At 43.9% G+C, this 11,068-nt stretch overlaps 1 protein-coding gene across 1 annotated transcript in view; it reads right to left on the reverse strand.

Moving 5' to 3' along the window:
- Positions 1-5,837: 5,837 nt before the first annotated feature.
- Positions 5,838-11,068, reverse strand: part of calcoco1a (calcium binding and coiled-coil domain 1a) — a 12,327-nt gene continuing 7,096 nt past the window's right edge. The window contains exons 10-15 of the mRNA XM_012841708.3: positions 10,943-11,068; positions 10,508-10,603; positions 10,105-10,195; positions 9,601-9,851; positions 9,350-9,441; positions 5,838-8,264 (exon numbers count right to left, since the gene is read on the reverse strand). Of these exons, the coding sequence (XP_012697162.2) occupies positions 8,237-8,264; positions 9,350-9,441; positions 9,601-9,851; positions 10,105-10,195; positions 10,508-10,603; positions 10,943-11,068 (684 nt within the window). The 3' untranslated portion in view covers positions 5,838-8,236. The remainder of the gene's footprint in view (positions 8,265-9,349; positions 9,442-9,600; positions 9,852-10,104; positions 10,196-10,507; positions 10,604-10,942) is intronic.

Below are 11,068 nucleotides of genomic sequence, written 5' to 3' on the forward strand. Positions count from 1 at the left end.
ACACCCACCCACACACACACACACACACACACACACACACACACACACACACACACACACACACACACACACACATACATTTTGATGTGCCCTGTCTGGGGAAGCAGTAGCCTTTCTTGTATAGACTCTTTTTAACTCAGGCCAAAATGGTCAGCGATGAGTGACTTTGCAGTGAGACAATACAAATGAGTTCTGGCAGAGAAACGGTCCACCTTATGAACTCTCCCGTAAGGTCAAGAGGGAAAACACGAGACAAAACAATGGACTTTTCAGACAAAGCAGTTGTCTCTTTTCTATATTTTTTTTCTTTTTAAATCATATTTGTATCTAAATAATGGAGAGGCCAAAACAAAGACACGTCAACATGAAACAGTGAACATTGATGGTTACCTAAACACTTCCCAAGACAACTACAGGTCAATATCAAACCGAATATGCTATGTACTATTTTTTGTCATTGACATTTTTCTGACTCTCTTGTCATTATATTTTATGACTAGGCCCATACATATCTATATACAGTATGTTTCATTTTTTTTTTTGCTTTCGTGTAATATTTCTTTTCTTTCTGTTAAAGTTGTGTTTGAATAGCGTTCCGACAGAAAGACAAAAGACAGATAATTGACTAATTTCAACTGGCAGACCTCTACAGAGTCTCGTGCTCAGCTTCTTGGCTGGGCTCTTGGGCACTTTGGGCTCAATGTAGATGTCAATGATAATCACCTCAGCCTACCATGCATTGGGCACGGACTTCAACACCATCAGACCAGGCGATTGGCATTATTTGACACTCATTTCCACCTTTGGAGATGTGATGATGGTGCTCTATTTTTTTTTTGTGTGTGTGTGCCAAAGTTAGCGGATCATACTCTGATCAGAACGTGTATGTAATCAGGGACCCCTGGACTCAGATACCACAGATATGTCTCCTCTATCAAATGCCTTGATTCATTCACACATCAGCTGTAATATGTCCACAGGCCTCCAAAGCACACATTTGAACAGACTCCAATAAGAGGGGTCTCAGGCAGAACTGTTCATTTTGCCATACATGTAGCACTTTTACAAATCCTGTTGTGACCCAGGGCCCAGACTGTGCTTAATGGAGTGAGGAGACGTGGGGTTTGCTGCAGGCCAGGACACTAATCTCCAGGACTGCACATTCAGGACTCAGTTTAGAAATGTCATCCAGTGCTCTAGAAAACCTTTTTTGGAGACGCTGTACTGGCCAGCGCTTCAGTATAGCATATGCACATGCGTGGTAGTTCACACACACACAAACACACACACACATCTTCATCAGCAGTACCATCTTCATCACCATCATAATCATTATCATCATCATCATCATCATCATCAGTATCATCTAAACTGTTCAGACAGATAATTATTCAGACTCAGGGTATCTTTAAGGACCAAACTCTAGCTGTCAAGACACAAGCTGGAAACAGGCAATATTTTCGCGTGTGATTTCAATTCAATTCAACGTTAGTGTAGAGGCTTGAAAAAGTACTCATCTGCCAACACTCAAAAAATAACAAAGGCATCACACAACCATTCAAAGTACTTCTCTTTAGTGATGCAAAAATGTGATGTCCTTACTTGTGCATCGTAATCAATCTTTACCAAAAGGAATGAAAATAAACAACTTGCAGATGGCCACATTGACTTCAAGTCAAACGTTTGGCCCAACATGGAAGCAATACAAAGATAATCAGGAATTCCAGGTTTGTGTTGGTTTTTTGTGTGAGGCGGCAGACTTGTGTTTGTGTATGTGTGAGAACAAGTACAAGCTGTATCCTTTTTTCCTCCAATTGTCCGTGAACATCCCTGGGCGTGTGTGTGTTTGTGAGTTTGTGTGTGTGTGTGTGTGTGGGTGGGTGTGGCGATGCTCTGTGAAGTGTGAGCGAGGAACGTTCACCTCATCAGCAGCCACTGCAGTCTCTCCTCTGGCAAGACGTTGCCATCATGCAAAACGAATGTTGAGATTACGTTGTTCTATTTTTCTCTTTGTTTGTTCTCTCTGTTATTTGAACATGGCTGAGGTCGACGTTCTGTTCCTCTGTTCATGCCAACCAACTCTGTCATGTAAAAAGAAAAGCCATATAAAACAGTAAAAGGCACAATAAATTACATTTTTGTGAGATTGTTTTTTTTTTTGTATGTTGAGCTTTGACAAAAACAAGGTAATAAACATCTTGGGATTCAGCTATAGCTCTAACTATTATTATTTTTTTAAATAGAACGGCCCAGTTATGGGAGTGCTGGATTTACAGAGAGGAATTTCAATGAATGCTCCACAAGCAGCTGATATCGATGTATGGTTTAAAACCTCAGTCCTGTGAACTACCGAAAGTGCAATATAATTATACCGGCGGTGAGTGTAGGAGCCCAGGAACTATACGCTTCATCTGTCAACTGTTCTTTGATATCTGTGGTGTTTTTTGCTGACAGCTGACCCAATCCTGGATTTAACAAACTCCCAAGTGTATTGTAAAATTCACTAAGGTATACTCCGTAAAGCAGTTTACAAAGACCTCCTGTCCTAAAAGAAACAGAATGCACAAACCTCAAACCAAAAAAGCTGCTTGGCTGGTGGGCGAAGAGTCCTCCCCTTTTTCGGAAAAAAATCTGTCTCCTCAAACAAAATATTGCAGCAAAGAGAGACCTTCTGTGCCTCTGACAGTATCGTTCAATATGAATGTAAAAACGAATCAGTTTGACACACTTTTTAATGAAATCCTATCAGTGAAACATTTCTCCATCTGAAACATGCTGGCCAGATATTTGCCTATTTGCCATTCCGCACTGCAGTTAGTGCAGTTGGCTTTGATTTTGTTGGGCTTTGATGTACTGCAGGGAAGGGCAACCCTCCTTTAGAACTACAGAGAATCCTGTAGCAGGTTTCATCTGTAATCTGACAAACCTCAGGGAGTCTTAATGAAATTCCCCACAGGAACCCAGAAAGGTTCTTCATAGTCATAGGTGGGAGTGGCTGCTTCTCCAAAAATCAGCCAGCAGAGGGCAATCATGAGCTATAAATACATCCCCCCTGCTAAGACACTCTGATGTTCTGATAGGAACATTTTTAATATTTGATAAATGGCCATTTATGTTTTATTTTAAACCTGCCTTTTAAATCAGCCTTTAATGATTTACTTACACACTTATATTGTGTTCTCACTCCTGCATATTCTCTAGTGCTGGGAGTTTTTCCATCGTCCTTTGCCCAAAACACATGACCTCTGGTAATTCCTTATCTGAATCTTCATTCCTAATTTTCCTTTGAGGTATCTCATTTGGCGGAAAGTAATTCGCCATTTCATGGTGGGTATGTGAATACCTCTGCTGTTTGCAAACTGAAAGCCAATTTAAGATAAAAAAAAAAAAAATACTTTATAGCAGTATGTGATAATTCCAGACAGGTGGCATAGCAGAGTTGGGTCATGTCCTTACCCTCAGTCAAAAAGGGCTCTTGAGGACAATCTTGGGCGATGACAATACACTGACTGTTGTGGCTGTTCAAGAATAACTACCAGCCTATCACATGGGATGAAAACAACAATTCTAACTTTAAGGCCAAAACACGTTACAGTGTTACATACAGACTCCACAAAGTCTCACAACATTTGATCTTGAATAAATATGTTGAGGAAGTATACTTTCGTCTAATTTATTGGCTCATACAAGAGGCACCCTCAATCTTTCCCTGCCCTTGGAATGTAATGATGCACTGTTAGGTTTTAAATGCACAAATGGGAAGAGAGGTGCGTGATAAACAGAGATGGGGCACTATTAATGAAATGATTGCCGCATTTAATGTTAATTAAATGGAGATAAACTAGGTCTGGGACTAAAATAAGGACACTACATTATACAGGGCTGACAAGGAAGAAAGGAAATGGCCTCGTATATTCAGGCACAACAAGACATTACCATGGGAATGCAAGAGGGGGCGGGGATGCATTTTAAAGAGACAAGACAGGAGCTCAACACACAGCTTTCAGTTCATGTTTGTTCATGAATTCAGTTCATAATTAATTCAGTGTTTCCACTTCTGAGTTTTGCAAAGACAGTCAATATATATACATGCACTGACATAAGCCAGCTGAAAATAGAGGTGAATAGAATACAAAAGTGTAATGACTACAAGATGCACTCAAAACAGTGTCATGGCGGAAAGAGTTAAATGACTATAATCTGAATAGAAACTGCCGGTACAAATACTACAATAATGTATACAAATGAGCTACTTATCTGTGTACTTCACATATCCGTACACAGACCTTTCGAATTCCTTTGCAAACAAGCCATGGAAGCCGTCTCCTTCAGGCACTCAGCCACATTAAAATATACACGCAAATACCAACATTCCAGTGAACATGGCCTCGAGTGTTTATCTTAATGGCTTTCGTTTAGTCTGTTCATCAATTTCTTTCATTGCCAGGAAGGGCCTATTAGCTGACCAGCTGGATCGAGAATAAGACCCCGGGCAGTGATACTAAAATAACCACGAGAGATGCACGGAGGGTAAGAAGGAAAACCTTGAGAAGAACACCCAGGCCAGTATGGGGGGGTTGGTATAACGACATTGGAGTAAAACAGAAGGAGGCAATCTCCGCGGAGCTCAGAGGCTTTCCACAGGGGAGGTGGAGAACGTTTGGGGACACGATGACTTCAAGCAGGCCAATTATCCTCACATGAAACACAGGATTGCACTTCATCAGTTTATATGGTCTCCATACGCATACCCACCAGGCAAAGGATTGTCAAATCCCTAAAAACGGCCCAACATGGTGGACGAGAGGAGGGGCTTCTTGAGGAGACGAGAAGAGAAGTGGGGAAGGTTGGGGGAAGGTGAGAGACATTGGAGGAAAAGAGAGACAGTCGTAAATATTTACACCTTCCCTTCTGTCAGAGGGGCTACTAGAGCTGTGTGTATTATTGCTCGTATGGGGGGGGGGGGGGGTGTATGCAGCAATACCCTTCCTAGCCTAGAACAAAACCAGAGAGGAAAACATGGGGCGATGAAGCGCTTCTTTTCTGAAGACCACCCCAAAGAAAGGCAAGCAAGCGGGTGTTTTTTAGGCAAGAGGGCCAGGCGGGGAGTCATAAAGTCTGGGAAATGTGGCCTGGGCCTGTGGGTCTTCATATCTTTTACATTTCTAATTAAAAGAGATAAAGGGAGAGGGAGTCATCAATCCTACAGTGATTTCCCCGTTAAGGTTTTAGAGCGGACCATAAACCAGGCAGCCCAGCATCATTGATTTTATAATTAGCTCCCATCACCCCCCACGCCCCACGGAGAAGGAGAAAGGAAGAAGAATGCAGAGGGAGGAAGGAGAGCTGGAGGGGAAGTAGGGGAGATGGAGGGAAGGAGTGAAGGTCAGCAAAAATAAAGAGGGAGAAAACATCAGCTGGTGATAGGTCAGTGAGACTTGTGTTTCTTCATAGGGGGTCAAGCCCCAGGAAGGCAGGAGGATATGGAGGTTTAACGAATCCTGGGCGTGCTGCAGTCCTTATGCCCTGCCTACTGCATAACCACCACGGGCTGTGTTTGGACAGGGACATGGGGTGGGGGATATAGGTGAGGACCCCAAATGACAAAATAAAAGGTCCACAAGTGGGAAGGGACTCTCCTCCTCCAAAATATGAATTGAAAATCCAAGAACTTCCACCATATTTGAATACATGACCACTTCCTCATGGCAGCTGACTGCTACCCTGAATACTGATCTACTGATCACATATGTAGCTGATCCAGTCCTACCCAATCCTGGTATTTTGGGTTTAATCTGTCGTTACGTCACTTTGAAATAACAGAGAAGAAAGGCCTCGACACATAATATTTATTTTATTACTGAAACCCACCCACACCCTTTACAGTATTGAAGAGTCTAGAAAATACATTTTAGATAGGAGAATATTGGATAAACACCACCATAATTAAGAGTAAAATAACACACAGACACAAAAAACAGAAAAAAACAAAAGACAGGGCTTCATTGCCGTGGACAAAGATTGCCCTCACTGGAGTACAGTACTTTGAAGTTTCGCAGTACAGTGACTCTTAGAAGTACAGGACAAATGTCTTTGTGCCGAAGCCATACATGATAAAAGCTGTTATCTGGAACCAAAAAAAAAAGATACACGTTCTTTCCACTCAACATGACATGAATGGAGCTTCATTGGAAATGAAGCGAAATGAAATTACAGCTACTCCCTGTCACGAGTTGGAGAATGATGTCACCCAGAGACACTTCACAGAAGCCAATTCATACTAGATTCATGACTTTTGTCTATTATGACTGAATTACTGAAAGACGGGAGTAAGTGGAAATTGAGTCCAACTCTAATGGTATTGCCAAAACCTAGTCAAAGACTAGGATAATAGAGTGATACTGATTTTACCGTTTTTTGAAGCTGGGATTAACTGTTACAGACACTAATATATGGAAAGCCTTTCTTGAAATGTATTGGCTTTGCTATGTTTATGATTGATCGTGACAGCACCAATGGTTTCGTATACCAACTGAGTAATCAAAACACTTTTCACTAGGGAAGCAAACATGTAAAAAGCAAAATTGCTAAGTCGGGCTATACCCTTAATACAGTAATAAAAGTAAATCAAGCAAGTTATATTAACTAAAGTAAAAGAGCTGAATCTTAGATAAAAGTCATTGATCAACAATAATAGAGCAAGTTCTATAAAATGCAAAGCCATATCTGGTATCTCATAAGCCATTAAAAATGTTCTCTAGCTGTAGAACCGGTGCAAAGTTCAGCAAATATCAAATCATCTAGGCAAAACTGAAGGGCCTCTGGCATACTGAAGACTAACAGGCTTCCCAAACACAAACCACATAGAGAGACCAAAATTTTGACACCAACTTTTCCCATGCCTGTGTCCATGATACACACAGCAAGTTATATATGGTTATGTGAAGAGTTTTTGCCAAACTACCTTAAAACGTAACAGTTAATAAAAATGATTAATGGATAGCTTAAATAAATGAACAGTTGCTGAAAAAAAAGCTATGTCCCTCTGTGCAACCCAAAAGGTAGACCGTGACAACCAAACCACACAAAACTTAGTGTCCTCAAATGAAAAAAAAAAAAGACATGAAATTCCTTAAAATATTTTTTAGGCACACATTTAAAAGAACTCTACTGTGGAAAGATGTTTGTTAAAAATCCACCTCAAATCTAGACCACTGGCATATGACACTTTTCCAGGCCCATTTTCACCTTTTTCTCTCAACATTTTTAAATGCATTTAAGATTATCAGTTAGCATCCATGATTTGGGTTTCCGACATATGGTGAAACGCATTCAAGATATACCTTACGATACTGTATCTTACAGTACATTGCTCATAATGTTACTTCAGCGTGTCGTGGGAACAGTTAGTCTACATGACCTCCCCTAAACATCACTACAGTCTACGGCCACAAACCCGTTTAGGGCACAAATAGATACAGGGGCGAAAGAAAAGAGAAAAAAAACGTTTAAAATGACTTCAGGAGCTTAAAGTGCATCTCCCCTACCTGTGCCTCAAAACAAGCTCTGTTCTAGTGTCAGTTCTTGCTTCCCTTCTCTCCACATTTAACTGCATCCGACTTCATCTCTGTCTGTGCCGACTTCCCTTGTCCACTTCCTGTCCACACCAGCAGCGGGAGGACAACAGAGTCTTGGGTTTCAAACGCAAGGAGACAACCCTAGAACCCTGTACTTCAACTTATTGCAGATAGATAATATAAAGCTGTATTTTTCTTTTTAAACGACACAAAATGACAAACTACTCTGGCGGCAGAAATTACTAAGCCGTTCAATTAAAACTGGGCACTCACACACAGATACACACAACCCCACCCCCACCCCACACACACACACACACATGTAAGATACCACTCTTAAAGTGAGAAATATAAAAGTTTTGTAGTCAGTTCTTTCTAAAAATGTCCTTTCCTTATCTAGGAGAGGCCAAGAATGCTATGGATATGTGTTGTTGCTGAATCGTGCTTCACTCTAGTATGTTAACCTACGGCGCTGCGTCAGAGGTTTGGTGGCCATTGCATAATGGAAGTGCATATAGCATCGGAAATCAAATTGCATATTTTATGACTTGTAGCTGAATTGACAGTGTGTGTTGTAACAGGCGAGCCGAGTGAAGAAAGCGTAACGTAATGAACCCTGGGGGTACTGCCTCGTCCCCTGAAGACGGGTCTCAAGCACTTCACCACATGGTGGCATCCGTCAAGTCACTGAGGGAGACAAGAAGAGAGCAGAGTCAATGTGTGTGTGTGTGTGTGTGTGTGTGTGTGTGTGTGTGTGTGTGTGTGTGTGTGTGTGTGTGTGTGAGTGTCTATGCACGTGTATGTGGGAGGTTTAAGAGTGGCGTGCGTGAACTGCATGTGGGTGCAGGCTCACTTTCCTAACTAGTGGTACAGACATAAAGTCTGTGTGTGTGTGTGTGTGTGTGTGTGTGTGTGTGTGTGTGTGTGTGTGTGTGTGTGTGTGTGTGTGTGTGTGGGTGTGTGTGGGTGTGTGTGTGTGTGTGTGTGTGTGTGTGTGTGTGTGTGTGTGAGTGTGTGTGTGTGTGTGTGTGTGTGTGCCTAAACGTGTCCGTATGCCTGAGAGTGTGAACAAAAGCCGTGAGAAGCTGAAGTAAAGTCAGGAGGTGTGGAGTTGGCGAGGTGAGAGAAAGACAGACAGAGAGGGGGAGAAGGAGGAAGGGAGGAAGAGAGAGTGAAATGGCAGAGAGGCTTTTAATGAGGCTGAAAATTGGCCGGTGACTGTCATAGCGCCCTACGCGTAAATCACTGCTATGGCTTGCTGTCAATGCGTCTGTCCTCCCGTCCTGTTTCTGTAGCACTCCCTCTCTCCATCCCTCCCTCCCTCCCTCCCTCTATCCATCCTCGCCTCTGCCTCGCTCTCCCTTCAACATCCCTTGTGTCGGTCGTTTTATGATGCGCTACTGAAAACTTCCATCTCCACAACATCCCCTGCCTGTCACCATAAATACGCTCCTGTCTGATAGGTGTGTGTGTGTTTGTGTGCGTGTGTGTGTGTGTGTGTGGGGGGGTGGTTGGGGGGCTGGGGGGAGTTAATGTATGTAGGGAGGAAAGAATGAAGGTGTTCGAGTGTGTGCACATGTATAAAAACATCTGTATGCTAATGGAAGAGTGGGCTCTAGTGAAACGGTTCTGATGGGAATGTGCTAACTAGCTAGCGGCCTAGCTTGACATCTGAAACAACTAGGTCTTCAAAATACAGTCTATGTGTTCCTCAGAATGTGCATGTGTGTGTGTGTGTGTATGTGTGTGTGTGTGTGTGTGTGTGTGAGTACCTGAGAGCAGGATCAATGTGGTCGAAGAGCAGCAGGGCAGTCTCCTCTCCAGAGCTGTTGCCTCCTGACTGCGGAGCTTCGCAGTCTTCCTCCTGCAGACACACAGACAAAACACAGGGTGGCATCCAGACGCACCGACACAACACACACCCCGCTGTGGCTTACCCCTGCTGCACGTAATCTACAATGACTGTTCCATTTCTTTTCCCATTGCTCTTAGTGGAAGCATGCTGACCCGGCCTGTTCCTTACCGACTCAGAGCTGTGTGCGAGTGTGTCGCTGGCCGGTGGGCGTGGGGAGGAGAGGGGTGCCGGCTGGCTGATCACCACGGCCACCTCTCTGGAGAGGGTCCTGGGGGAGGGGGGAGGGGTGGCGGGCAGCAGGGGCTCCGGCTGGGGCTGCTCACACAGGCCGTAGGGGGCCAGAGGCCTGGAGCTACGAACTGGCTGCAGAGCTTCCGGCTTCTCATCCTCCGAGTCCGACATGGGGCTTTCCGGGCGGACTGGGAGTGTGAATCACACACACACACACACACACACACACACACACACACACACACACACACACACACACACACACACACGAATAAAAGTGATATATTTGCACACTGACATACCAGTCCTATCTTAAAGGGTACTGTAGACTCAGCCATGTTTACTGTGCGTATCTCTGGCAATGGAATTCCTACCTCCAACCACAAGCATGCAGATAAGAGAGGAGGAGGCAGACAGACAGAGACAGACAGGGTTACTCACTGCTGCTGTGGAGCAAGGCCATCTCACCCCAGTTGTAGTCAGACGCCGCCTGCAGCCGCTGTTCCAGCTGACGAGCATAGTCCAACACATCCTAAGCAAAACGCAAGGATGCATACACAAAGACCCATTTAAGCATCTTTGAGAACTTTGAAAAGCGCTATATAAATGTGATGTATTATTATTATTATTATTATTATTATTATTATTATTAAGACTACGTATTAGACACACTAGTACAACCAGTGCGTTGATAACACTGAGAGGCAAGTTAGGTGTAAATGTTAATGGAGAGTAGTTGAGTGTGGCTTAACTCACAAAGGGTAACACCAGTGTGTGGTTGAGGGTGTGTGTGTGTGTGTGTGTGTGTGTGTGTGTGTGTGTGTGTGTGTGTGTGTGGTCTTGCCTGTTTCTCCATCTGCAGCTGCTCCTTCTCCTTTTGAGCCACCCGCAGACTGGCCTTCAGCTCTTGCAGCTCTCGCCTGGTCTCGCTCAGCTGCACCTGGACACACACACACACACACACACACACACACACAAAATAAATATGTGTATCTTGTATGCATACACGCACACACACACACACACACACACACACACACACACACACACACACACACACACACGGGCTGACCCCCCATTGACACTTGCCCATAAACATATACTTTCACCTAGATACTGTATGTGAGAAGCAGAGTCTAAGCGAGCGGAACAGTTGCTGATGTTCCACATATGCTTTGGCATGTTGTGTGTGTGTGTGTGTGTGTGTGTGTGTGTGTGTGTGTGTGTGTGTGTGTGTGTGTGTGTGTGTGTGTGTGTGTGTGTTTTAAGGGCAGCTCACCCGGTTACAGTCCTTCTCTCGGCCCAGCTCCACCTCCACCTTCTCGCGCTCCATCCTCTCCTCCTGGAGCATCTCCTCCCGACGCTGCACCTGCTCCAGCAGCTTCTCCATGCGGGTTCGGTCCAT

Source organism: Clupea harengus, chromosome 4 (assembly GCF_900700415.2).
Source record: "Clupea harengus chromosome 4, Ch_v2.0.2, whole genome shotgun sequence".
NCBI classification, from domain to species: Eukaryota; Metazoa; Chordata; class Actinopteri; order Clupeiformes; family Clupeidae; genus Clupea; species Clupea harengus.